The sequence below is a fragment of the Hyaena hyaena genome, unplaced genomic scaffold (genome assembly GCF_003009895.1).
Source record: "Hyaena hyaena isolate Hyena2069 unplaced genomic scaffold, ASM300989v1 scaffold_459, whole genome shotgun sequence".
Classification (NCBI taxonomy): Eukaryota; Metazoa; Chordata; class Mammalia; order Carnivora; family Hyaenidae; genus Hyaena; species Hyaena hyaena.
Window position 1 is genome coordinate 791,738 of NW_024081093.1, and position 24,504 is coordinate 816,241.

The 24,504-nt window shown below is 46.2% G+C and overlaps 1 protein-coding gene across 2 annotated transcripts in view; it reads right to left on the reverse strand.

Annotated features, from left to right (window-relative positions):
- The window catches only part of UBP1 (upstream binding protein 1), a 53,613-nt gene extending 38,668 nt beyond the window's left edge, over nt 1–14,945 (reverse strand). Inside the window, exons 1-2 of one of the 2 annotated variants that reach the window (XM_039253742.1) lie at nt 14,597–14,945; nt 1,824–1,975 (exon numbers count right to left, since the gene is read on the reverse strand). In XM_039253742.1, the coding sequence (XP_039109673.1) occupies nt 1,824–1,975; nt 14,597–14,709 (265 nt within the window). In that variant the 5' untranslated portion in view covers nt 14,710–14,945. The remainder of the gene's footprint in view (nt 1–1,823; nt 1,976–14,596) is intronic. The other variant, XM_039253743.1, reaches the window with a different exon arrangement.
- Between the last annotated feature and the right edge of the window lie 9,559 nt (nt 14,946–24,504).

The following is a 24,504-nucleotide window of genomic DNA, read 5'->3' on the forward strand; positions in this document are numbered from 1 at the left end:
AGTTTAATACTAACAATGATAAATTATGTATGTTTCCCCAGGCCAACAGACAGACACATACAACACAATCCTTTGAACAGGGGTCTGTGTGGACTCGTTCATCACGTGGTATGCATGCAACAGAACTTGGCCAACTTTTCCCCAAGTAAGAGAAATGCACGTTATTTCCCTGTCATTAGAAATAAAACCACAGCGAATATCCATGCCCCTACGTGGTTTCTTCTGATGCTTTTTATACCTAAAACAGATTACCATAAAACTTAAGGTTCTTCCAAATGTGACATGTTAAGTCTCAGATAACAGAATGCCTACCCAAACAACAGGAACACCAAAGTGAGGGTACTGCTAGTGTGCTATGGTAGAATGACCTGGGTTGTAAAACCTCATGGATCCTATATTTATTTATCAAATGAAAGGCTAGAATAAGTTATCCTTCCAAATTTCAAAATACTATCATTTCATAACAGTCTAAACTCTATAGCTCTTTCCCCAAAGCCCAAGGAATTAAAGATTCTATTTAATGACAGAAAAATACTCACAACATACTCTTAAGTGAATAGATGTTAATTCCAATTTTGTTGAAATATACATAAGAAAATATACCTAAAATGTATTCTTGGTGGGATACAACTGCAGTCAATTTTCATCTTTATCTCTTGACGTACTTCCCAATCTCTGTACAATCAGCATATGTCCTCAGGTCATGATCTCATGGTTCCTGAGTCCAGGCCTCACTGCATTGTCAGTGTAGAGCCTGATTGGGAATTCTCTCTCTCTCCTTCTCTCTCTCTCTGTCTCTCTCTCCCCCTGCCCCCCTGCCCTCCCCTGATCACTTCTGTTTTCTCAAAACTAAACAAACTTTAAAAAAAAAAAAAAAGAATAAAATTTCAGATTAAAAAAAATAATAAAGGTGCAACATGCTTTCAGTATGTGTATACAACAACGGTACAGCTCTGTAACAAAGTGCTTTTGTTTAATTTGGTCACAGTGGCCTATGCTAAAGGCACCTCAGGGGCGTCTGGGGGGCTCAGTTGGTTGAGCGTCTGACTTCAGCTCAGGTCATGATCTCACGGGTCATGGGTTCGAGCCCCACATCGGGCCCTGTGCTGACAGCTCAGAGCCTGGAACCTGTTTCAGATTCTGTGTCTCCCTCTCTCTCTGACCCTCCCCTGCTCACGCTGTCTCTCTCTCTTTCTCTCTCTCAGAAATAAATAAAACAGTAAAAAAAAAAAAAAAAAAAAAAAAAACTTAAAGCCACCTCAAAAAAAAAATCCCTTACAATTTCCAAAAGTAAATTCTACACCCACATCTCTGCCTGCCACTCAGCCAGCTCTCACTTTTATGTCACCGAAACACAACATTCTCGTCAAGCAGACAAAATCCGGGCGGACAAAATCTGACCCAGTTTATTTTAGCCACAGACTCCATCCTGGGGCAGCGCGTCTATTTTCGGCACAAACCTGCCCCAGTCCTGAGACCCAGGTTCCCCGCGAGCGAGCTGGATTTTGGATTCACTCTCCAGTTCTGCGCTGAAACCAGTGTCCCTAAAAATAACAGATGTCCTTCCCAACCTGCTCCTCCTCGGGAACCTGTCTGAAAACCCCTGTAATAAATCTTGCTGCACAGACCCTATCGGTGCAAAACAGCTCCCGTGGACCATTACTTCGTGGGCCCGCGGTAAAATTCCTACGATTTCTGTTAACGGAAGCTGTCAAATTTAAGAAAGATAATCTGATTTTAAGTTGTTAGCCGCAGATCAGGCTGTGATGCCACTTTGGATGTATCTAAGTTCTTCCACCGAAACACGACCCAGCCGTACCAACCTTGGTTCAAGTACGTGAGTGTCTCATCATGCAGCTTGACGGCTGGCGAGGTGGCGGCGCACATCACATACTGAAAGGGGGGGTGTTTAGTCTCACCGTCCAAAGGAAGGCTGGAATCTTCCTGCTTAAAAATGGGCAATGCCAAGACATCGCTGAAAGGCAAAAGAGTCAACAGTGATCTTATTTTGAGTTTAAAATACTTAAAAGCATATAAAAACATTTAAGGGCAGTTTCTTTTAAAAATTTAAGTCCAGGGCGCCTGGCTGGGTCAGTCAGCAGAGCATGCGACTTCTGATCTTGAGGTTGTGAGTTGCAGAGTTAGAGCCCCATGTGAGGTGCAGACATCACTTAACAATTTTTATTAAAAAAATAAAAATAAAAATAAAATGTAAGCCCAGAAATGTCATGTAGAATAAAAGAACTATTAATGTTAATCTTGCTCCCCCAAAAGATAATAACCCGTATCTCCAGCGTGGGAGGGGAGAGGGGAGGTGGGGAAACAGCTATGATTAGCCAGATAAAATAACAAGTATTTAACAGTTAATAAAGTCCATGCTGATTAAGCAAGTGATCTAACAACATATATGGTACTTCAAAAAAAGTTACTTCAAGAAACCCTTTAAAAACTTTAAACTCCGTATTATTTCTATGCAAAAGGAGCAAGTCAAGAGTGCGTAGCTACCTGTTTTGCAAGGCAGGTCACGCCAGCACCATAAACTCACAAAACAGAATTTGATGAAAGCGGTACTTTACAGCAAGGGCCCCGTGAGGCCTGCGTTTGCAGAGCACAGAGCTTCAGGCTTCGTCTAGAACAAGGGCTTCTTCTGAGAAGCAAACAGTTGCAGCAGAAACAGCTGCTGTTTCCCCGAGAATAATCTGGTGCACTGGCTGGGAGGGAAGGGGAGGGGGCGCGGGGGGGCGGGGGTCCTTCTGGGGCATTGCCTATATTCTCTGTTAACCCAAGCACACACGGATGCGTTTCGTTTGTTTTTTTGCAAAAACAGTGGATATATAACTTACATTCCATAAAAATTCACCTTTTTAAAGTGTATCATTCCATGGGCTCTGCTGTATTAGAAGAGTTGTATAGTTACCCCCAACTATCTAACCCCCAAACAGTTTCATCACCTTTTGAGAAACCTCATGCCCGTTAGCAGCCACTACTGCCTGACCCCAGCCCTAGCCTGGCAGTGACCTACTGTGTCTCTATGACTTGCCTCGTCTTTTTTTTTTTAATGTTTATTTTTGAGAAAGAGAGGCACACAGAGTGCGGGCGGGGGAGACGCAGAGACAGGGAGACACAGGATCCGAAGCAGGCTCTAGGCTCTGAGCTGTCAGCGCAGAGCCCAACGTGGGGCTCGAACTCACGGACCACGAGATCATGACCTGAGCCGAAGTCAGACGCTCAACCTTCTGAGCCCTCCAGGTGCCCATGCACTTGCCTATTCAGAACATTTAAAGCAAAGAGAATCCCATGGCCTTTTGAGACTGGTTTCTTTTACTTGATGTTTTCCAGGTCCCCCCGTTGTAGCATTCCCATTTGGGGTGAAGGATACTCCCCTCGATCAGGCGGACCTAACAGCAGGATCGGCACTCTGGGGCATCTGGGCTGCTGCTATGAACACCTGCGTGTTTCTGTGTAAACCTAGGACACCGGCCAGGTTTCGCGGTTACTCTGTTCAGCTCCCTGAGGAACTACCAAATGGCTTTCCCAAGCGGCTGCACACCTTTATATTCCCACCACGAAGGAAGGGATTATCGGTGTTTGTTTTTGAGATAAATCTCTGACCTGTATACCTGCATCTTGATAATGTTTCTATGTTCATTCCTCAATAAAAAAGTAAAGTAATAACAAAATATCCAAATGAACTGCCTCATCAACACCAATAGCAAGGTTTTGTGTGAATTGCTTATTTTTTCCTTTTTTTCCCCCCCAAAAGACATTAACATACTCAGATATTTGGCTAGCCCATTTTAGCTAAATTCAATTTAAAACAGAAAGTGTACATAAATGAGATGGGAAAGAAAGGCTGCAGTGCTTTCCTTCCTCCTGGTGTGTGCATGTGCACGTGCGTGTACACACACACACACACACACACACACACACACACACACACTGAAAGCATTAGACTGATTATTTAGACTAATTACCCACTGGTTCTCTTCGTCACACCTGGGAATTGTCAAAACGCTCCTAAGTACTTAGGTGTAACTGAGAAACCCACAGTCAGCACTGGTCCTCAATCCCTCTCCAGAGTTCTTCTCAATGCTGCAGCCTAAGGGTCTCCCCCTGAGGGGCACAGATCTAAAAAATTTTCAGGAGACTGGAAAATGGTACTTTAAGACTTAGAGCAACTCTCTTCATGAAAAACAATCATGACTGTCCCATGGTAGATGAAAATATATATACACATATTCTTATGCCCTGTGTATGTAAGCGTTTTAAGGATGAGAAAAGGGGGCACCTGGCTGGCTCAGTCACAAAGCATGCAACTCTTGATCTCGGGGTTTTCAGTTCGAGCCCCATAGGGGTGTAGAGATTACTTAAAAATAAAACCTTAAAAAAAAAAAAAAAGGTCATTTTCTACTGAAATCCCAATTAATTTTTTACTTAACTAGAAAAAAAATGTGTTCTAATCAACACAGCAGCCAGTGATCTTCCTCAAACAGAAGCCAGATCATTCTATTCCTTTGAACTCGCCCTCAGCTCCCTTTGCACGAGGATCCCTGCTGCAAGGCCCCACTCACTGTGCTCGCCTTCCCTCTTCTACGTGGCCTCACTCCCCCTGCCCCCCACACCAGCCTCCCACCTGCCTCTTCCAAGGCATCTGCTGGGTTTGGTGCTACTCTTCTGCTGATGTCCGTCCAGTTCACTTCATTTAAATGTCACCTTCGCAGTGACAGCGTGCCAACCGCAGTCCTCGCATCCATGTCCCCAACCCCCTTGTCCTGCTCTATCACCCACAGCTGATCGTCTTCCCACAGCACACAGGACTTAAGTCTGTATCCCCCTAAGTAGATAACCATCTCCCAAATTGGTTTCATTTCACTGACTTACCCCAACATGTAGCACAAAGAGCCTCAAATACCTGCTGAATCAATGAACCAACTGCACTAATAATCATTATTAAAATGAAAACAACAGGTATCTAGGTAATTTCCACTAGGCTGAACCTTAAAGTCCCAGCAGTCAACTGTTTTGTAATCCCAAACCCCAGACAGGTAGAGCTCCCAGGGATCAGACAAGCAAATGAAAAGTCTCAAGGCTTCGAATTATTACTACTAACTCTGAAATGCCAGTACCCAAAAATAACCCCGCACACAAAGACAAACAAGCCTCTGGGAGCAAGAACCAACAGCAGAAACAACAGATGGCATCCCCTCAGCTCCAGATCTGTCTGTTGGTATTCAGCTCTTTTCCGCCTCTGTTGCAGAGGGGTTCACGGTCTGAAACTACATATACGAGACTTCTTGCCAGCTGGAGTCTTGCTAAGTCGTTCCAAAGGGAAGCACTGGTGGGGAATGGAAAGGGAGTGGGCAAAGACAGAGGCCGGCAGCCGCACAGAATGTGGCTGCAGAAGCTTCTGGGCCGGGGCAGTCATGCCTCCAGGAACAGCCAGGTAACAAGCCTTCCTCCCCAAACCGTTCTGGCACCTTCACAATCACATACTTCACTGCATCTTTCTCTGCTGGAAACATCTACATGATTTCTATTTTCCTAACTGGACACATATTGATACCCCTAAAGAATTCAGATGGTAGATTTACTGGACCCATACCATAAAACTATGCTTACTCTGTATAAAGAAATAAAAGGCAAGCCCAGGGACACTTGGGTGGCTCAGTCAGTTGGTTGAGCGACTGACTCTTGGTTTCGATTCAGGTCATGATCTCACCATTTGTGAAACTGAGCTTGTTTGGGATTCTTTCTCTCTCTCTCTCTCTCTCTCTCCCCCCGCCCCCCATCTCCCTGCCCCTCTCCTGCTCACTCATACACACTCTCACTCTCTCTCTCAAAATAAATAGAGAAAAACGTAAATTAAAGACAAGCCCAAACTGATCAGCAAGGAAGAGAAACTTTTAAGAGACAGTAAAATGAAAAGGAACAAACAGAACTTCTAAAACCGGAAAATAAAATTGCTAAAATTAAGAACTCAGCTTTAACAGCAGCTCAAACAGAAATATAAAGAAACTGGGCATAGAGGTAAAAAGAAGTTATCCAGAAGGCAGCAGAAAGCAAAATGATAGAAAATGCAAAGGAGACATTAGGAAACGAAGGACAAGGCGAGAAGGTATTACACTAAATGGAATTCCCAGAAGAGGAAATCGTATTGCAGAGGCGCTGTTTGAGATAAAGGCTGAGCACTTCCAGAACTGATGAAATATACCAACTGACTGATTCAGGAAGCCCAAATAACCAAAGCAGGAAAAATAAAAGAAATCCATACTTAAATACCTAGAAAAAACATCCATGCCAGTACAGTCTGTGGAAGAAAGTATCAAGAAAGGGAATCAATCTGCACAGAAAGAGGAGCCCTTGTGTACGGCTGGTGGGAATGCAAACGGGGGCAGCCGCTCTGGAAAACACTGTGGAGGTTCCTCAAAAAATTGAAAATAGAACTAGCCTATGACCCAGCAATTGCACTGCTAGATATTTACCCAAGGGATTCAGGTGTGCTGTTTCGAAGGGGCACATGCACCCCAATGTTTACAGCAGTGCTATCGGCCAACAGCCAAAGTATGGAAAGAGCCCAAATGTCCATCAACGGCGAATGGATGAAGATGTGGCATGTATATATATACACACACATATATGTATATACATATATGTGTGTGTATATACACACACACACACACACACACACACACGATGGAATACTACTCGGCAATCAAAAAACTGAAATCCTACCATTTGCAACAACGTGGATGGAACTAGTCAGAGAAAGACAAATATCATATGACATCACCCATATGAGGAATTTAAGATAAAAAACAGATGAACATAAGGGAAAGGAAGCAAAAATAATATAAAAACAGAGAGGGAGGCAAACCATAAGAGACTTTTTTTTTTTTTAATATTTTTTATTTATTTCTAGGAGAGAGAGAGAGACAGCGTGAGCAGGGGAGGGTCAGAGAGAGAGGGAGACACAGAATCTGAAACAGGCTCCAGGCTCTGAGCTGGTAGTCAGCACAGAGCCCGACGTGGGGCTCGAACCCACGAATCGCGAGATCATGACCTAAGCGAAAGTCGGACGCTCAACCGACTAAGCCACCCAGGCGCCCCACATAAGAGACTCTTAAATACAGAGAACTGAGGGTTGCTGGAGGGGCTGGGGTGGGGGGATGGGCTAGATGGGTGAGGGGCATTAAGGAGGACACTTGCTGGGATGGGCGCTGGGGGTTATACATAGGGGACAGAGGACTAGAATCTACTCAAGTCATTATTCCACTATGTGCTAACCAACTGAGATGTAAATAAACAAATAAAATGAGAAACAATAAAGACACTGTATAAATGTTTAAAAAGGGGGGGGAATCAAGCACTGGAGAGAAAGTGGGAACAGGGAGAAGAGGTGGGAGAGATGAGGAGTCCTGGAATCATCAAGTGCTGGTGGGGGGTGGGGGGGCAGAGGGTGAGGCCATTATGGGAACAGTGGCGGCTGCGGCAAAAGGATGCACTTGCACGCTGAGGCTGTGAACTTCAAGTTAAGACCCAGTCACCACTTTTCTAGACCACATTCACTGCTCAGGAGTCTCGAGGAGGTGAAGCAGCACATTTAATCAAGGTTACAGGTTTGCTACAAGAAAAAAGGTGGGAGGGAATGAAGCAAGGGGGGCAAGAGACGGGGGATTAACAAGAAAGTAATTACAACGATTGCACGCGGAAGTTAAAACTGGCGGAAGGAAAAAGGGGTTCAAGAAGCTGAACGGAGTCAGACCAACGACTGTAGAAGGGCCAATGACAGCCAGAGCAGGGGCCTGAGGGAGTGAGCTGAAAAGGCAGACGGTGGCAGAGAACTCTGAATCTGGGATTACACATGGGCTGCGTGATTGGAAACGTCAAGGTCTAACCATAAGACTGAGCAGCTAAAGACAATACCGCTGTAAGACAGATACAAGGAACAGAAATGTAAGGCTACTAGATACTTTTTGAGAGAGAGAGACAGAGCGTGAGTGGGGGAGGAGCAGAGACAGAGGGAGACACAGAATCCGAAGCAGGCTCCAGGCTCTCAGCTGTCCGTACAGAGCCGATGCAGGGGCTCGAACCCACGAACCGTGAGATCATGACCTGAACCCAAGTCTGACACCTAACCAACTGAGCCACCCAGGCGCCCCACTTAGGGGATTTTCTGATGACAGACTGAGAATTCCAGAGGTCAAGATGGAAATATGTTAGGAACTGGTAAGAAAGGGGAGACGGCAAAAGAATTGAGGCAGTGCAGAACCTTACTGTCGATCAAAATGTTGGAAAAAGCAGCATCCTGAAAATCTGGAATTTCTTGCAGTCCTGACAAATATTAAGGGCATAAAAGATCTGGCCCAGTATGCCCTACAAACATATATATGTCAAAGAGAAAGAGATCAAAAAGGCACAAGGAAGAATGAATTAAAAAAATATAACTAATGATATAAAAACTAAAAAGATGAGACTATCACTAAAAACTTTGTTCTAAAACATTCAAAAATACAGAAAACTTGAAAATGCCCTAGAAAGATAACTTATCACAGGACGCCTGGGTGGCTCAGTCAGTTGAGTGTCGGACTTCAGCTCAGGTCATGATCTCATGGCTCATGAGTTCGAGTCCCATGTCAGGCTCTGTGCTGACCACTCAGAGCGTGCAGTCTGCTTCAGATTCTGTGTTTCCATGTCTCTCCCTCAAAAATAAACTTTAGAAAAAATTTATGTAAAAAAAAAAACTTATTAAAACTTTCTTCAGGACATAAGGACACTTGGCTGGCTCAGTCAGTTGAGCACGTGTGTCTTGATCTTGGGGTTGAGTTTGAGCCCCATGTGGGGTGCAGAGATTACTTAAAAAAATAAAATCTTAAAAAACAAAAAACTTTCTTCAAGACATAAAAAGCTGTTTAAAATAATCCTAGAGACACTGATATCATGGTTAAAACATTTCCCCCCAAAGAAAATCCTTGCCCTGGAATGGCTTTACAGGCAAGTTCTATCAAACTTTCAAAGGCAGTTCTTGTACAAACTCTTCAACAGAACAGAAAGAGAAGAAATACTTCCTAACTCATTTTGTAAAGCGTAAAGTAATTTTGAAGTCAAAACTAGCTACCAACAGAACTAGAAAAGAAAATGAAAAGCTCATTTCAACCATAAATATAGATACAAAAAAAACAAATTAAGTACTAGCAAACCAATCCAAGAGTAAAACGACAAAGCATGGTCTAGTTGAATATTCCCAAGAAACACGAAGACAGAATACAGAATCTGGAAACAGACCACCACACTTCTGGACAGTGGATTTTGAACAGACTCGCACTGTAAAGAGGTTCAAGTAAAAAGTTTTTTCAAGGAGGGAAAAGTGCAACTGGCCTCCTACTTCATACCATACCAAAAACAAATTTACTCCAGATACAATGTAATCTTAGACACAGTATATAAAGTAATAAATCTTTAGACAGACTGTAAATATCTTTGACTTCACAGTAGGGAAAGACTGTGGGTGAAAATATTAGTCAATTTGGGGGCGCCTGGGTGGCTTAGTCGGTTGGGCGTCCGACTTTCACTTAAAGGGTCATGATCTCACGGTTCGTGGGTTGGTTCGAGCCCCGCGTCGGGCTCTGTGCTGACTGCCAGCTCAGAGCCTGGAGCCTATTTCGGAGTCTGTGTCTCCCTCTCTCTGACCCTCCCCTGCTCACTCTGTCTCTCTCTCTCTCTCTCTCCTAGAAATAAATAAAAATATTTAAAAAAAAAAAAGAAAAGAAAATATTAGTCAATTTGACCATATCAAAATCAAGAATGTCAGCTCAAAAGCTTGAAAGAAAAACTAACAGGAGCACCTGGGTGTCTCAGTTAAGTTTCCGACTCTTGATTCCGGTTCAGGTCATGACCTCATGGTTGTGGGATCGAGCCCCACATCAGGCTCCCCACTGACCGCACAGAGCCTGCTTGAGAATCTCTCTCTCCCACTCTCTCGGCGCCTCCTCCCTCATGCTCTCCCGCTCTCTTTCTCTCGACAAAAGTCAATAAATATTTTTTGGAAAAAGAAAAACTAACAAACTACTATATTCAGACCTGGCAGAGCAAAGCGGGCCTATCATTTCCTGAAAAACAAGTGTGAGGGCGCTGGAGCAGGCGTCACTTAGCTCTGACAGGTGCGCCACAGGAGGAAGTCCCTTCTGTCCTGGCGGTGCTCCAAGGCTCCAAAACAAAATCGCAAGCAACTGGACCAAACCTGACAGGCCAAGATGGCTGACAAAGTAGGGCAAAGTTCACATTATTCATTACACTACCCCCCTCCCCCACGAGGCTAAAATCTCCCTCAGGGTGCCATGACAGGAAACCCCTGACCAAAAAAGGAAGAAAGGGCGCTGCCTCCAAGAAAGCTCAGGTAGTGACTATTCCACCCCCTGGTTAACAACGGTCACGACAGAAGCCCAAAACCTAGGGGCCCTGCTCTCCCCTGAGCTCCCCGGCTCTCACGGCTTGATAGTGTACTTTGGCTTTAACGAACTTTCCTGCTTGTACTGCTCATCTGCTGTGCTGGGTCCCTGAATCCTTTCTCCTGATGGGATGAAGAGCCCCCAGTGGCAACTTATGGACAAGCTGGGTCAAAAGCCTCAGGGCCCGACTGAGGTCTCCTCAGACTACGGGGCAAGAAGACCAATGCCTTCTGTAATATACACTATATAGTGTGTGATCGAAAGGGGCCACATTACTTAAGTCCTAAAGATTAAGTTGCTACAGACTATATATTTCATGACAACAGAGAGGTGGAAAGAAAATTACCAGGAGGCCAAGACCCTCTTAAGTAAGTTTTAATGAGTCACTTTCTAGGGGCACCTGGGGGCTCAGTCGGTTAAGCGTCCGACTTTGGCTCAGGTCATGATCTCATGGTTCGTGGGTTCGAGCCCGGTGTTGGGCTCTGTGCTGACAGCCAGCTCAGAGCCTGGAGCCTGTTTCGGATTCTGTGTCTCCCTGTCTCTGATCCTCCCCTGTTCATGCTGTCTCTCTCTCTCTCAGAATAAATAAAACATTAAAAAAAAAAAGTTGTTTTTTTTTTCTTAAATAAAATAAAAATAGGGGCGCCTGGGTGGCTTAGTCGGTTAAGCATCCGACTTTCGCTTAGGTCATGATCTCGCGGTTCGTGGGTTCGAGCCCCGCGTCGGGCTCTGTGCTGACTGCCAGCTCAGAGCCTGGAGCCTGTTTCAGAGTCTGTCACTCCCTCTCTCTCTGACCATCCCCTGCTCACGCTGTCTCTCTCTCTCTCCTAGAAATAAATAAAACATTAAAAAATAAATTAAAAAATAAATAAAATAAAAATAAAGAGTTACTTTCTAGAGGTCATTTGGTTACCTGCCCCTTACTCTGCAAAACATGAATGACCCGGATTTCAAGTTACAATGGGTTTCAGGCTCACTTCAGCAAGGGGAACCTCAGGCTTACTTCACTGGGAATGGGAGTGTCACTGGCAGGTCACGTGGGCGGGCGCTGGGGCATCTATATATGGGCTTCAGTTTACTCACTTAAAAGGACTGGTTAAGAAGTTCCTAAGATCTCTTCATCCATCTCTAGAATCCTGATATTATAACAAAGACTCTAAGGAACATTTATGACCTGTCCCATTTCAAACAGAATCTGCAGCAGCTCATACCTCATGAACACACAGAAGAAGGAGGCGAGAGGTGGGGAGGAGAAGGGCAAGAGAAGGAGAGAAAACTAATGAACCAAAGCCAAGTGGAGAAAAAGGAGCGGAAGAAGCAAAGATAATATGAGAAACTGCCACAACATACCCCAATACTATTAGCCTGCACTGTTTAATGCACACAGATTTTTATTTTTTTTTTAATTTTTAATGTTTTATTTATTTGAGAGAGAGAGAGACAACACGAGCAGAGGAGGGTCAGAGAGGGAGCGAGATACAGAATCTGAAGCAGGCTCCAGGCTCTGAGCTGTCAGCACAGAGCCCGACGCAGGGTTTGAACCCACGAACCATGATGAGATCATGACCTGAGCCAAAGTCAGATGCTTAACCGACTGAGCCACCTAGGTGCCCCTATTTTTTTTTTTCACATAGACTCCATGCCTAATGTGGGGCTTGAACTCACAACCCTGAGATCAAGAGCGGCACGCTCTACTGACTGAGCCAGCAAAATGCCCTAATGCAAAGAGATTTTTAAGTCAAGTCAGACTACTGAGAGAAACCATCTGTTTTTTTTTTTTTTCAAGCCATCTTCCTCCAAATCCAAGGAAACAATTTCTTAGAAAGTCTTTAAAAATAGTTGTAGCCATCCAAAGAGCAAATACAGTAAGCATACTTCACTTTGGAACAAAAAAGAAAAAGTTCCCTTTGTGGTCAGCTTTCCATTTTATTAAGAAGTCGCTTTTCCAATAATTTCAAAATTAGCACCTCAAGTTTACTTCTTGAACTTGAGAGAGAACAAATCAAAGAGAAAGATAAGCATCAGCAGCCTTACTACCCATTTGATGCAGAGGAAGAGACGGCCAGTCCAGGCATTAACGACACCAGGTGCTCCTGAGATCCAGCTTCTCAGGGTTCCAGGTCCAGGCCAGGGGAAGTGCAAGTGCAATCAAAGGAGGCCTGCAACAGCCTAAATCTTTCCTCAGCCTTAATCCATATCAAGTCCATTTTGGAAGTGCCCAAGTTTGAGCTTCAAATAAAGGGCCTTGAATTTGCAAGAGGCAAGCAAGTACTCTCATCAGCTCCTCAGTTTTGAGGACCCAACTGATTATGAAGAAAGGAAAAAAACACACTAAATAAGCTCCTTAAAAACTGGCATTTGCCTTCAAAGATGCCTGGAAATTTAGATTAAATGACACACCATGTGAGCAACAACCAAAAACATTCAATGGAAAGTTTCCCCACAGCAAGTATTGTCAAAGACCAATAATTATAAGATGCCAGGCAGTATTTTAAGAACAAGGTCAGGGAAAGGTTTTCTATCATGATTTTCTTTCCTTTTCATGGAATAAACCACAGACAAAAGTTCATTAGTTGGCTGAGTCACTAAAGCAAACAAAACTCTAGGAAAAAAGAAAAAGCTCAAAATAATCCTAATAAGCAAAGCTCTTGGCAGCAAATTCTCATTTTACCGTAACTGAGAGGTGAGAAGCAGCTTTTCGGCTGAAAACACTAAATTCGCTTCCGGTGCCTTCACCGGGCTAGAGGAGCTGCACGGCACCTGCGATTTAGTGGGGACTCCCGGACTCCAGGACGCCTGTCTGGGATGACCCTATGACTTTCAATAGATCAATGCCTTCAACTGAAACAGCTGTCCTCGAAAATAAGCCACCTCCCCCAGAGCCCTCGAGGTGCACAAGTGCGGAGACGAAGCGCCAAGTTCAGGGAGAGGAGCGTGGACGCAATCAGGGTCAGCGTCTGGTGACGAAAGGCTTTCTTTCCTCCACACACTTCCACGCTCTAAGAAACATCTCCTCCTTTCTGAGAGCTCTTTAACGCCCAAAGTTTCCCGTTTCGGATCTAAAAGCCGAATTTCTTCAGAGAGCAGCCCCCACCCTCCCAGATCTGCTCGGACCCTCAAGTCTCTCTGCAGGACAGTTGTGCTCTGTGTCCCCTCCCAGGGCTGCAGGGAGAGGGACGGGAGCTACTGGGAGACTGGACAGCTCTTCAAAGACAGAGGCATTACTTTAAAGAACACATTTAGAAAATCTCGTTTAATTAGCCTTAATAAAAAGCTGGCAAACCAAGGGACCTTACGCTTTAATCGGTGAATTTACAGTGCATCAACTATATTTCAATAAAGTTGTTAAATATAAAAAACAGCGAGCTACCGAACTGACAGAAGCTACTTAAACAAACAAAAACACAGCATTCTTCAAGCTGAAGGCCAGGGACCAAGCTCAGATCTGTTTCAACCTTCAAAATTAAACAAAATGAAAGGCTGCTGGTACCGGCAGCGGAGACTAAACAAACTATTGTTTGCTGTGCAATCGTTGCATCTTAAAGCCTTCCTCAAAAGAAAATAGCGTAAGAGGGTGGTCCCCAAGATGAAAAACTTCCCATTGAAACAATCAAAAAACATAAATAACGAAGGTGCTCCCCTCCCCCCCCCGTGTCTACTTTCACTTATGACATGACTCCTGTTGTAACAGCAAGTGATTAAAAATTGCAACCAGGAAAGACTACAATGTAGAACGGAATAGGAACTGATCACCAAAACCTTAGAGAGCATTTTCCCAGTACAAGTTCTACCATTTCGGACGCTGTATTCCAGCTCCCAGCGGCTTGTAAATCACTTGCCAGGAAAGGAAGCCCCTTCCCCCACCGAGCCAAGCCATCCTAACAGCCAGCCAGCTTCCCAGCAAAAAGGAAGCCGTCAGGAGCAGCTCCCGGAGCCAGGCTTGCGGGGCCGCCCTCCCACCCCCGCCACCCGTACGGCCAGAGGCCCGCGGGGCTCCCCGGCCCCGACGACCACGCGGCAGGGCCCGAACCCCGCGACCGCGCGGCCCGGGCACCGCTGGGAGCAGCCGCGCCCGGCACAGGCCCAGGGTCGCACAGGCCTTCCCCAAGGAGACGGAGGCTTCCGCCCGCCCAGCCCGGGGCGCCCGGTACCTCATGCTGTAGGCGCCGGCGCCCAGCTCCTGCCCGATGCCCGAGAGGCTGGCGTCGAAGTCGTGCACCAGCCCGGACTCGATCACCTCGTCCATCTTGAGCACCCAGGCCATCTTCCGCCCTCGCCGCCGCCCGGCGCGGCCTCCGCGAGCAGGCGATGGGGCCGGAGCTCCGCGGGCGCGCCCTGGGGGAGGGCGCGGGTGAAGCCTCGGGCGGCGCGGCGGATGGTCACCACAGGCGGCCCGGGCGGCGGCCGGGACGAGAGCGTCCGGGGCCCCGCAAGCAGGGCGCGGCGAGCCCGGCGAGCAGCTGCAGCGGGAGCGGCCGGGCCGCCGGCAGCGCCTCCCTCCCGCGGGCGCCGGCCCCGCGCCTCATGCCGCCGCCGCCCACCCCCTGCGCCGCTAGCGCTGCAGCCGCCGCCGCCCGCCCCGCCCCGGAGCCCCCGGCCGCATCCTCCCCGGCCCCCGCGCGGGGGCGGGAGCTCAGCCCGCCAGTCACCCGATCCCCGGCCTCGACCCCGGCCCCGGCCCTCGGCCCGCCCGCCCAGGCTCTAGCGCCCCGCCGCCCCGGCCAACCCCGCCGACGCCGCTCTGCCGGCCCGGACGCTGGCTCCTATATGGCTGCGGCCCGAGCTCTCTCGCCGCTTCCGCCTCCTCCGGCCCCGCCCCGGCCCCGCCCCCGACCCCGCGTTCGCCGCTCGCCGGGGCCCGCCCCGCACGGCCCGGCGCTTCTGGGCACTCCCGGCGCTTCACCACCGAGAAACTGTCCAGGCCGTGAGGCGCGGCACCGCCCACGCGGCAGCTCCGCAGGCCCCTGCGGCCAGCCGCCTCCCCGCACCCAGCCCAGGAAGAGGCGGTGCCAGCAGGGCAGCCAGCTTCCGCTCGTCCAGGAAAGCGGGCTGATTGACAGGCCAACTGGACAATAATGGCAAGTGCTTGGTCGAGGCTCCCGTGAGTCTCTGTGCTAAGCAACCAATCAAAATGTTCTTCCCCTTGGGCGGTCTCTGGGACTGAATTGGCTGCCAGAAGAAAACGTTCATTGGAGCGCATCGGAGGAAGTCGCAGTAAACGCCAGTCCTGGAGGTTCCTTGCTCCCAGGTGGTGTGTCCGGGGAGTCTCTAGGTTTGCCCACACTACAGACGGAAAGGGCGGGGGGTGGTGCCTGGGGGCTGAAAGGCTTATTGGGCAGAAAATCTTGATTGATATGAAAAGAAGCCAATCAACACTCCTGGAAAGGGCTCCGGAAGTCTTCCCTCAGCTGCAGCATGCCGAGAGCATAATGGCGAACTTGAGTGAAGTCGGGGATGGGTGGCCGTAACAGCCGGGAAGCGTGTTGTTGTCACTCATGTTTCTGCAGGTTCATTGGGCTTGGCTAGATGATCCCCATTCAGGGTATCTGGTCTGTTGTGCTCCTATGGCTGGGGCTAAAGTCCTCTAAGGCTTCCCCACTCACGTGTTTTATTGCTTGATGTTGGGTGTCGACCAGGACCCCAATTGGGGTTGCTGGAATGCCTACGCAGTGGCCTCTCCGTGCGGTCTTGAGTTCCTCTCAGCATGGCAGTCAGGTTCCAAAAGCAAGTGACTCGAAAGGAAGTGGAAATTGCTGGTTTCTTAATAACAAAGATTCTTTGCTTGACCACACTGTCAGGCTCCCACCCAAACCTTCTAGTCCCGTCTGTGCACTTCATTGTAAAATTCAGTTTTAGCAAGAACTCCTCTTTCCCTTGTCTGATCAGGTTCCTTAGCCTCCGCCATCACCCAAGTGATGTCTGATTACCCTGACAGGCCTTCAAAAGAATCCTATTAGGAATTCTAGGAACCACCCTGCCTTACCTCCTAGTAATGTCTTCATAGTAACTTTACATTCAGTCCCCCCCAACCTTCTTCTTCGGTCTAAATTCCCACTTAGTCGTCTGTATTGGGAGTTGAGCCTAATGCCCACTGAAAATTGTGTTGGTCTGGTCCCTGATACGTATTGTGATGGTCCTGAGTAAAGTCTGCCTTACCATTTTTAATAATTGCCACGGAATATTTTTTTCTTTAACACTGAAAGCCTGGGACCAGAAACTGACACAGACTCTTTATTCTGTACTGTATTAGTGAAGCAGCCATAGAATCAGATTGATTGGAGGAGAGTTCAATAATTTGGGGGCCATGTTTTAAACCCCCAAATCCACCCTCTGGCCACCAATGTTTTACATTCTTTCCACATGCAATAAACACTCACCCCAGGCCCCTGCAAAGTTCTCATCCCATTACAACCTTAAAGTTCAGGACGTTGTGAGGTCCTGAAGCAGGTGAGCCTCCTTGGATGCAGTTCCTTGGGTGTGCACTAAGTGGTGTCTCTCTATGAAACTCTGTGAGATAAAGAGATACACCATCTGCCCCAACCACAACTACACACGTCACATGCAATGATGAGAGAGGCCCAGGAAACTTGCCTCTATAGACATTTCTCTTCAAAGAGACGGCACTGGAAGGCACATAGCTCTCACTGGACTGTAGACATTCTGAAATCTAACTGGGAAAATGTTGCCAGTTCTTTGAGTAGGACTTGGTCATTCATCCTGGGAACACTCAGAGGCTCCTGTCCCCTGTCCACTGGATTCTTGATTCCATCCTCTAAGGTATCCTCTAGTTCTTTCATAAGTACGCCATGTTTATGGCTAAATAGTTTTCTCTGCTGCTTCCTGTCCATAGTTGTGCAAAGGTCTGAACTTCTCCCTTCAAGTGGTACTCAAGTTGTCCCTTTCTAATACAATTCATTTTTAAACTTCGGGGTTTTGTTTTGTTTTGTTTTGTTTTTGTGAATCAATTTATAATCTACTCCAATGATGAAAAACTAACAACATGTATCTAGGGGGCAGCTTGGCTGCATTTTCAGACTCAGGTTTCTTACAAGGTTACAGGCAAGATATCAGCTGGAGCTGTAGTTATCTGAGGGCTTAACTGGTGCGGGATGGTCCACTTTCAAGCTCACTTGCATGACTGTTGGCCAGAAGCCTCGGTGCCTCATTTGAGACCACAGGGCCACCCGAGTGTCCTCAAAACATGGCACCTGGCACTTCCCAAAGTAAGTAAACCAAGACAGAGAAAGGAGGTCTCCAAAGTCACGCATTATTCCTTCCAATTTATTGCTGTTCCATAGAAGCACATCTCTCCGTCTAGCTTCTATTCAAGAAGAGAATTTGCCTCCATCTTTTGAAGGATGAACGTCAAAGAATTTGTGAACGTATTTTTAACCAGAGCAGCAGTGTTCATTGTTATCCCTTAATAGGTTTTTCGAAGGCACTAAACAGCACAATTAGATCACAGAAAAAGAAGTTAGAGATTTAAAAGTGGAAAAAGGAAGTTGAAATTATCACTATTTATAGATTATATGTTCATATACCTAAAAATCTTAATGGGAAATGAAAATTTAATAACATAGTGGCATACATCATGAATTTTCATAAATCAGTATGATTTCACATATCATAAATCAATATACAAAAATGTTTGACAATGTAATGAAAGAAAGGTTAAATTTATAACAGGATTTAAAAGGGTAAAATACTTCAGAACTAACCTAACAGGAAGTGTAAAGAACTATGTGGGCACAATTTTTAAATTCTCAAGATGAACACAAAAGTGCAGTGAACATAAAATACTACATCCACTATTATAATGGTAGTTCTGCTTAAGCTAACCAGTAAATTTAATGTGATTCCAGTAAAAATAACAGAATTTTTTAATTGGACAAAACAATTCTAAGATTAATATGGAAAAGTAAATGAGCAAAAAGAGTAAAAAAAATTTTAAGATCTTAAAACATTATTAAACCTAAATATTTGAAAACAGTATTCATTAATGAAAGAATAAATGAGCAAAGGAAAAGAATGAGAAAATTAGGAACAGATCAATATGCATATGGAAATTTATTATACAATAAAAACCAGCATCTCGAATCAGTCCAAGAAAATAAATTATTCAATAACTGCTTTGGAGATCAGCTGTAAGCACCAGCTTGTGCCAAAATAAATTCCACATGGCTCAAATTCCTTTTTCTTCAAAAAAATCTAAAAGGATAAAAAGCAAAATTATAAAACACTAGAAGAAAACATGGGAGAATAATTTTAGAAACTCAGGAAGAGGCTTTTATAACTTTTATAATTTTTTCTTAAAAAACGTATAAATCTTAAGAGAGAGAAAAACTATACTTTCAGGGATCATTTCTATAGTTCGTTAAGAGAGTCAGAGAGAGAGAATCTCAAGAAAGCTCCCCAACGTGGGGCTTGATCCCATGCCCCCGGGATCATGACCTAAGCCAAAATCAAGAGTTGGACGCTCAACTGACTGACCCACCCAGGTGCCCCAACATCAAAGCAACATCAAAGGAACAGGGAAAAAAACTCTTTAGAACTTAGCTCATGATCAAAGGTATATTTCCCTAATATATTAAGAGTCTCTGAAAATAGATTAAACAAAGTCTCGTGAAAATAGCATTTGTATGCTGTCACTCCAAAGAATACAAGTCGGGGTACATCCGTTTGAGATACGCGCACACAGAAATTTTCATCGAAGAGAGCAATAAAGTTGAAGCACTACCTCCTGCGACACAGTCCAAATCCTCATCACCAGAATTCGGTGTTGCCAGCAATGAGTGAAGATTAGCAGTGTCCAAAGGACCCTCTTACCTTGGTCTTCTGCAGAGTTGTGAAAACAGCTGGTACAGGTCTCAGCAGAAAGGCCGCCATGGCCATGGTCACTGATCCTATGCCTACCATTTCCTCCCCATTAAACGTGACCCGGGGGACCGGCCAAAGGAGCAACCCTGCACACAGCCCTTATCCACTCAGTGCTTAGTAAAGGCTAAGGAACAGGAAGTTGCAGCTGACGAATAGGGAGACCAGGCTGGTGATGGAGAACATCAGGGCATTTAGGAATGTGCACAACTGCCTGCTGAGATGAAAAAGACCTACTTACCTGGACTTCTGCATAGCGATCACTTTTTCCTCGAGAAAAGTTAGTGATAGATGATATGATTTTCAAATGCTCACGAGTAGCAAACACGCTTTCTGTGTGATGGCCCTGGGGCCACTTAACCATTTCAAAATGTGTATCCTTTCAGCGTCTGCCTCTCTTAAAATGTTCATGGGGGCTAGCGTCTGAATGCTTGTGTCCCTTCAAAAGTCACGTGTTGAAATACCCCCCACCCCCCAGGGGATAGTATGAGCACGTTGGGCGTTTGGGAGGGGCTTTGTCCTCAAGAATGGGATTAGTGCTCTTAAGAAGAGAGACCCACAGAGCTCTCTAACTCCCCTCTGCCATGTGAGATACCATAAGAAGTCTTCACCCCAGAAGAGGGCCCTACCCAACCATGGAGGCACCTTGATCTCAGACCTCCAGCCTCCAGAACTGTGAAAAATAAATTCCTGGTTTATGAGTCACCCAGTCGGCTATATTTTCCTCAGGAGCCTGGAGAGACTAACACAGTGCTGTAGTCGGGATCCATCTGAGCCACGTCCAGCAAGCCAGAGTATAGTTAGCTCTTGCCGGGCAACCAGCCGCCTCAAAATGTAATGACTTAAAACAAGCATTTACTTAGCTCATGCTTCCGTGTGTCAGAAATTTTGCCAGGCTCGGCCAGGTTTCCTCATGCATCTGCATCCCACAGCAGTTCTGGTGATCGTGGCTGGCTTTCTCTCACGTCTGGGGTTTGGCCGGGACAGTGGGGCTGACTCGAGTCACCCTACATGGTCTCCACTCCCCAGCAGACTAGCCCTGCCTTGTTCTCACAGGGGTTGGATAGGTCCCGAGAGATGACGGTACAGTGTAAAGCCCCAGCCCGGCACTGAAACATCACTTCTGCTGAAATCTCCTGACCAAAGCAAGTAGAAGAGCAGCCCAGATCCAAGGGGTGGAGAAACAGACTCCATCCACCTCGTGGTGAAAGGAAATGCAAAATCGCAGAAATTATGTCACTGTAAATGCGGACAAGGGGAAAACATGCTTTTGGTCTGGTGGTTCTTGAAATGCTTCACCATCATGAAACACACATTTTTCAGATTCTCTCTTTGAGAGAAATGGGAGAGGGATTAGAAAATTGTGGCCATTCTTGTAAACAGCACATACAGCCAGGTAGGTAGCAAGATGTTTGAAAAGCTTCAAGTCAACTGGATTTAAAACCAGCAAAAGTTGCTCTTGGAGCAGTTAAGAGAAATGCTCATTCTGAGATTGGTGGATAACAATGCCATTAGGTGGGATTTGGTAAAAGTCCCTTTGCCTTTAAAATGAGAAGGTTACTGGGGCACCTGGGAGGCTCAGTCGGTTAAGTGTCCAACTTTGGCTCAGGCCATGATCTCATGCCCGCATCAGGCTCTGTGCTGACAGCTCAGAACCTGGAGCCTGCTTCGGATTCTGTGTCTCCCTCCTTCGGATTCTCTGCCCCTCCTCCACTCATGCTCTGTCTCTCTCTCTCTCTCAAAAGTAAACATTAAAAATATATATATATATAAGAATGTTACCTTCCTGGTTTGGGGGGTGGTGTGCTTTGCACTCAGATTTTTGAGAACTAGAATGGTGTCAGAAAGAATCTGAACTTAATATAGACCACGTAACCACAAATACAGGCCAGGTACCCTTTGAAATATAAGATAGGAGTTAGACTTTGTAGGTAGAATGCCTGGATTCAAATTCCAGCTCTGACAATTATTAGTATGTGCTCTAAGGCTATCTACATAACCTCTCATTACCTCAGTTTCCTCATCTGTAAAATGGAGCTAATAGTAGAGCTCCCTCATGGAGTTCTTATGTGCAGATGACATAGTTAATACATCGGTGGAGCTCAGAGTAAGCATCATGAAAGTGTTCACTGTCATATGTAATCTCTGAAGAGCTTTTGGCCTCTGATCATCTCATCAACAAGAATTAGCTGCCTATGGTGTCCTGGATAAGCAGGAAACTCAAGGACAGTGCCCTTGCTGTCACTATTCATGGCGGTGTTGACCATGTCGTAAAATCTGACAAGGATGAATGTCATTTGACCTGTGCGAATGCAGAGTCTCCAGCTTATAGTCCTTTTATCAAAACGCTGAGCCATTTGGGGGTTTCTTATATATTTTACTCAGTCCTGACTGAGAAGAGTTTGACCCTGGGGAACTGTAGACCAGACAATCCATATATATTTGCAAATACCCTTCATCTTGAGGAAAACAGAACAGGTAAATTTTTTTTCTCATACGCACACTGAATGTCAAATTCTGTTTTGCCAAAAAACTTAATAATCTTTTCTTATTTTTTTCCTCCAACTCTGTATTTAAATTTTTTAACCTATGGAAAAGCTAAAAGAACAGAAAAACAGCCAACAATATATCTTTAGTCACGTATTTTACTGTTAATATTTTATTCATTTCTCTCTTGACTAGGTGTTTAACCATGTGAAATTAAGTTGTAGCTTTCAAGATAGTTCAGGCCTAAATTCTTCAAAATGCATTCTAAGAGGACAGAAATGCTCTGTCATGATTATAGTATCATTATTGCATCTAAGAAATTTAATAATTCAGTTAAAGAAATTCAATAATCATATCTAATAGTCCTTTCATTTCCCAACCTCTCCATTTGTCTCTGCAGTGTTTATCATGGCTTTTTTTGAATTCAGATTCCACTAAGGACCACGGCTGCGTTTCCTTTTCAGTTTCTTTAGAGCAGGTTCCCCACCTCCCATCTGTTTTTTTTTTTTTTTAATGTTTATTTTGATAAAGTACAAATGGCAGAGGGAGGGAGGGAGAAAGAGAAAGAGAGAGAATCCCAAGTAGGCTCTGTGTTGTCAGCCTGGAGCCTGATGCAGGGCTTGACCTCACGAACTGTGAGATCATGACCAAAACTGAAGTCGGACACTCAACCGACTGAGCCACCCAGGCGCGCCCCACCCCCAGAAAAATTTTCTCCAGAAAAACTGAGCATGGTACAGAGAGTTCGCATATAATCCACATCCAGTTTCCCTTCACATAAGTAACTTTAAGGCTTGGCCATTTCAAAACTCGCAGGAGAGTCTTGACGTTCTCTTTTTTGGGGGTGGCATATTCTGATTTCCTTTAACAGCCAGACCTGATGGAGAGAATTTCACATCACTGGACATTTGGACTTGGGGTGGGGTGTTGACCGAATAGGTTATATCCCTTACACACAGAGTCACTGTTCTGTGCAGGGGACGAAGGTGTGCACAGACATTTGGAGGCCAGAAAGGTGGGCTGTGGTAGTTACTTTGCCAAAGCAGTGTTCTTTTGTTGGGCACATAAATAAGGTAGATCTCCCAGGCTCCCTTGCAACCCTACAGTCGGCCACGTGGCCATGGACATCTCGGCCAACAGAACACAGGTACAAGTGTCACTGGCCTCTTCCAGGCCCAGCCATTTAAAGTCCCCCTTGTGATCATCCATGCTCTTTCTTCCTTTGTCTTCGAGTCAGAGGTGAAGTGCCCAGTGGAGGACCACGAGGCCTGGGGGATGGAGGAGCCGCTAAAGGGGCCTAGGGAGCCGGGTCCCTGTCGCAGAGCAAAGCCCCTGCCCACCTGCATTATGCTTACTGTAGGTGAGAGATCAGTGGCTGTTTTATAAGCCACCGCAGTGTGTGGGGCATTTGCCAGGGCAACGTAGCGGCCAGGGCGCAGGCCAGGCCCGGTGGCTCAGCTTCCTAGCGCTGTAACAAATTACTGGATTAGAACAACAAGAACGTGTTATCTCCCCAGTTCTGGAGGTCAGAACCCCAAATCAACTTCACTGGACTACAGCCGAGGTGTCGACAGGCTGCATTCTGTTTGGAGGTCCTGGGTGGGAGGACCCGTTTCTTTGCCTTTTCCAGTTTCTGGGGGCTGCTTGTGGCCTAGCCTCCCACACTGCTCCGCCTCTGGGCTTCTGCCGGCCCAGCTTCCCGCACCCTGACCCCCCTGCCTCGCCCCTTCACTTATAAGGACACTGAGATGACATCAGGCCCACCTGGGTGAGCCAGGCAACTTGCCATCGCGAGATCCTTAAATCAAAAACACTTGCAAAGTCCCTTTTGCTGCATAAGCTAAAATACGCACGGGTCCCGGGATCGAGGACGGACCGGGTCTGGGAGCCCTTCTTCTGCCTGCCCCGCTCCTATCCCTTCGCCTTTGTTCAGCCTTCTTCTCGGTGAGGGCTCCACCGACCAGTCTTTGGAAGATGAGATCACATCCTCACCTTGTAAAATCCTCTCTCCCTGACATTTTGCCCGTGTAGCCCTTATTGCGCGGTCTTAGGGATGCTCCACTTAGTGCCTAGGCCGGAGCCTGACGTCGGGACGGGCAGCCAAGCACTGGCTGAACAATGATTTGTTTCAAGAGAATGTAGTCATGCTCATTTTACAGCGCTGGCTGCTCAAACCATACATTTGATTGGTAACTTGAATTGGGCCGCGGGCTATTTCACTGTGATGCCGCACACGTTTCATTACCAGAAGCTGGGTGATCTCGGGGATGGAGTCCCGAATTCCCAGTCTGCAGTCAAAAATCTGTTCATCGAGTTCCTAGGAGAGTGTGTAATGAAAAAAAATAGCTGCTAATTGGAAAGCATTCAAGGAGCCCATAAACCACTGGACAATTGCTTAAGTAAAAGGATTTTTTTTTTAATGGTTATTTATTTTTGAGAGAGAGGGAGAGGGAGAGAGAGATGGAAAGACAGAGCATGAGCAGGGGAGGGAGGGCAGAGAGGGAGACACAGAATCCGAAGCAGGCTCCAGGCTCTGAGCTGTCAGCACAGAGCCCGATGCGGGGCTCAAACCCAAAACCTGGACCATGAGATCATGATCTGAAGATTTGAGCCAAAGTCAGATGGTTAACCAACTGAGCCACCCAGGTGCCCCTTAATTTTTTATTTGAGAGAGAGAGAGAGAGAGAGAGAGAGAGAT